Source organism: Bison bison, unplaced genomic scaffold, assembly GCF_000754665.1.
Source record: "Bison bison bison isolate TAMUID 2011002044 unplaced genomic scaffold, Bison_UMD1.0 scf7180017860841, whole genome shotgun sequence".
Taxonomy (NCBI): domain Eukaryota; kingdom Metazoa; phylum Chordata; class Mammalia; order Artiodactyla; family Bovidae; genus Bison; species Bison bison.
Genome location: NW_011491413.1, coordinates 12540 through 14713, shown reverse-complemented (window position 1 = coordinate 14713; position 2174 = coordinate 12540). Strand labels below are relative to the sequence as shown.

The 2174-nt window shown below is 67.7% G+C and overlaps 1 protein-coding gene across 1 annotated transcript in view; it reads right to left on the bottom strand.

Moving 5' to 3' along the window:
* The window catches only part of LOC104982898 (cleavage and polyadenylation specificity factor subunit 1-like), a 14057-nt gene that overhangs the window by 3982 nt on the left and 7901 nt on the right, over positions 1-2174 (bottom strand). The window contains 12 exon segments of the mRNA XM_010832333.1: positions 132-268; positions 351-517; positions 520-528; positions 612-753; positions 822-932; positions 1102-1191; positions 1262-1342; positions 1432-1506; positions 1576-1670; positions 1829-1880; positions 1959-2081; positions 2155-2172. Coding sequence (XP_010830635.1) covers positions 132-268; positions 351-517; positions 520-528; positions 612-753; positions 822-932; positions 1102-1191; positions 1262-1342; positions 1432-1506; positions 1576-1670; positions 1829-1880; positions 1959-2081; positions 2155-2172 — 1100 coding nt within the window.

Here is a 2174-nt window from a genome sequence, read left to right as displayed (position 1 = left end):
CACAGGCACAGGCGCGCGGCCTAGCCTCCCTGCCCCGCCGCCCTCGCACACCTGGTCTCTGCACCCGCCCCACCCCGCTGCCCTCACACATTTGGTCTTTGCACCCACCCCGCCCTGCTGCCCTCACACACCTGGTCTCTGCACCCTGGCCCTCAGCCTCAGGGCCACCGCGGCCCCCCAGTTCGTCGCGGACTCCTCCCAGGCGGCTCTCGGTGGTGAACATGCCGCTGACGTCCCGGTATACACACAGTGTGATCACCTTGGACTGCTGCGGGGAGAGAGAGTGCTCAGCTGGGGAGGGGGCACGCGGGCAGGGGTCAGCAGGCCCTGGGACAGAGCAGGGCGCCTACATGGTGCAGGGGTGGCTTATGCAGCGCCAGGCGGTGATGGCGGCCCCCGTACGAATCATTCTTGAGTAGGAACATGGTGACGTGGCCCTCAGCGCTCATGATGACCACGTAGGGGTCAGCCACGGCACACTGCACGATGGGGGAGCCCAGGTCCACGGGGATGAAGGCAGCTGGTTCACTGCGGACACAGGCCAGTCAGCCCCGGGCAGGGGGCACACGCCAGCCCCGGGCCTGCGCCCACCCGCCCAAGGCCTGGCGCACCTCCTTCCAACAGGCGGATGCCGAGTGGCGACACCTGCACGATGTAGCGATTGTCCCCGATGTTGCCAGCAAAGACCGTGGGGCCCTGCGTGGCAAAGCCGCTGGCGTCCAGCTCCATGATCTCCTGCCCTGTCTGCAGGATCTGTGGGCAGCAGTGGGTGAGGGGCATTGCTCACAGTAGGGCCCCAACCCGGGCTCCGGGTGCCTCACCATGGTAGAGTCTTCCCGGCTAAGAATGAGGAACCCGTGTCTCCGCCCGTCATCCTCGGCCTCAGGAGCACCAGGCTCTGGCTCCGTGCCCTCCCCTTTGAGGGTCTCCTCCTGTGAAGGCAGAAGAGGGCAGGGATTCCCAGCCCAGGCCACGCCACCTGAGCAGCAAGCCTGAGCGGCACAGAGCCGGGTCCCGGGCCCCGTGGCCCCTGGGCACCCGCCACAGGCCAGGCGCAGGCCAGGATCGCTGGCTGGGTGTCGCCAACCTGGGCGCACTCACCTGCTCCTTACGCACGGGGGCAATGACGGTCCACATGTCATAGCAGCCAGGGAGCTCAAAAGTGGTCACCACCTGGGGCCGGATGCTCTTCTGGAAGGACAGGCGGGGGTCAGCAGGTCACCCAGGCCCCACCAGGAGGCGCCCCCTCGCCGCCCCTCACCTGCAGCACCGACAGGGCCCCGTTCTTGCCATAGCCGGAGCACACCACGATCTCCAGGTCTGGCTCCGGACTGTTCTGAAACTGCACGGGGCAGGGGCAGGGGTGAGGGCCGGACCTCTGCTGTGCAGCCTGCCCCGCCCCGCCCTGCGCCCCCCTCCCCCAGTGGGCACCTCTTCAGAGAGGAAGGCAGGCTCGCCCATGGCGGCGTTGGCACAGGGTCCAATGTTGAGGATGCTGTCACACACCTGTGGGCACGGCAGTGGTCAGGAGGCAGGCTGGCCAGGACCGGGCAACCACTCTGAGCCCCACCTCACCTCAAAGGAGTACGTGGCCAACTGTGTGCCTGACTGCGCCTCGCTGCCATACACTTCAATCTCGTCCACCTCGTCCTGCGGCACTGACTTGCTCCCTGGAGCATGACGAGAGCCCACCTGAGCCCACCTGCTGGCCCGCACCTGACCAGCCTGACACTCAGCCCTCCCGCACCCAACCAGCCCCTCACCCAATGCTCAGCCCGCACCCGACCAGCCCCGCACCCGACCAGCCCTGCACCCAACCAGCCCGCACCTGACCAGCCAGTGGTGGCGTCCACACGCTTCTTCTTGGAGGGTGGCTCTTCCTGTGAGGTGGGAGGAGTAGGGACTGAGTACCTCGGAGGGCGCCTGTAGGGGCTGCATCCCCACAGGCCTGAGCTCACCTTGTCGGCAGCCTCGCGGGCGGTGCTGGCCGGGGGCTCCTGCAGCTTCTCCGTGTACTTGAGGAGCAGCGAGTTGCCGAGACGAGAGCCGAGGAACAGATACCCAGGCTCCATGGTGACCATCTGGGGGCGGGATGGGTGAGGGGGCGGCCTGCCCAACCTGGGGCACGGGGCCGCCCTCCGAGACCCCACTCACGCTGGTGGTGAGGACACTGG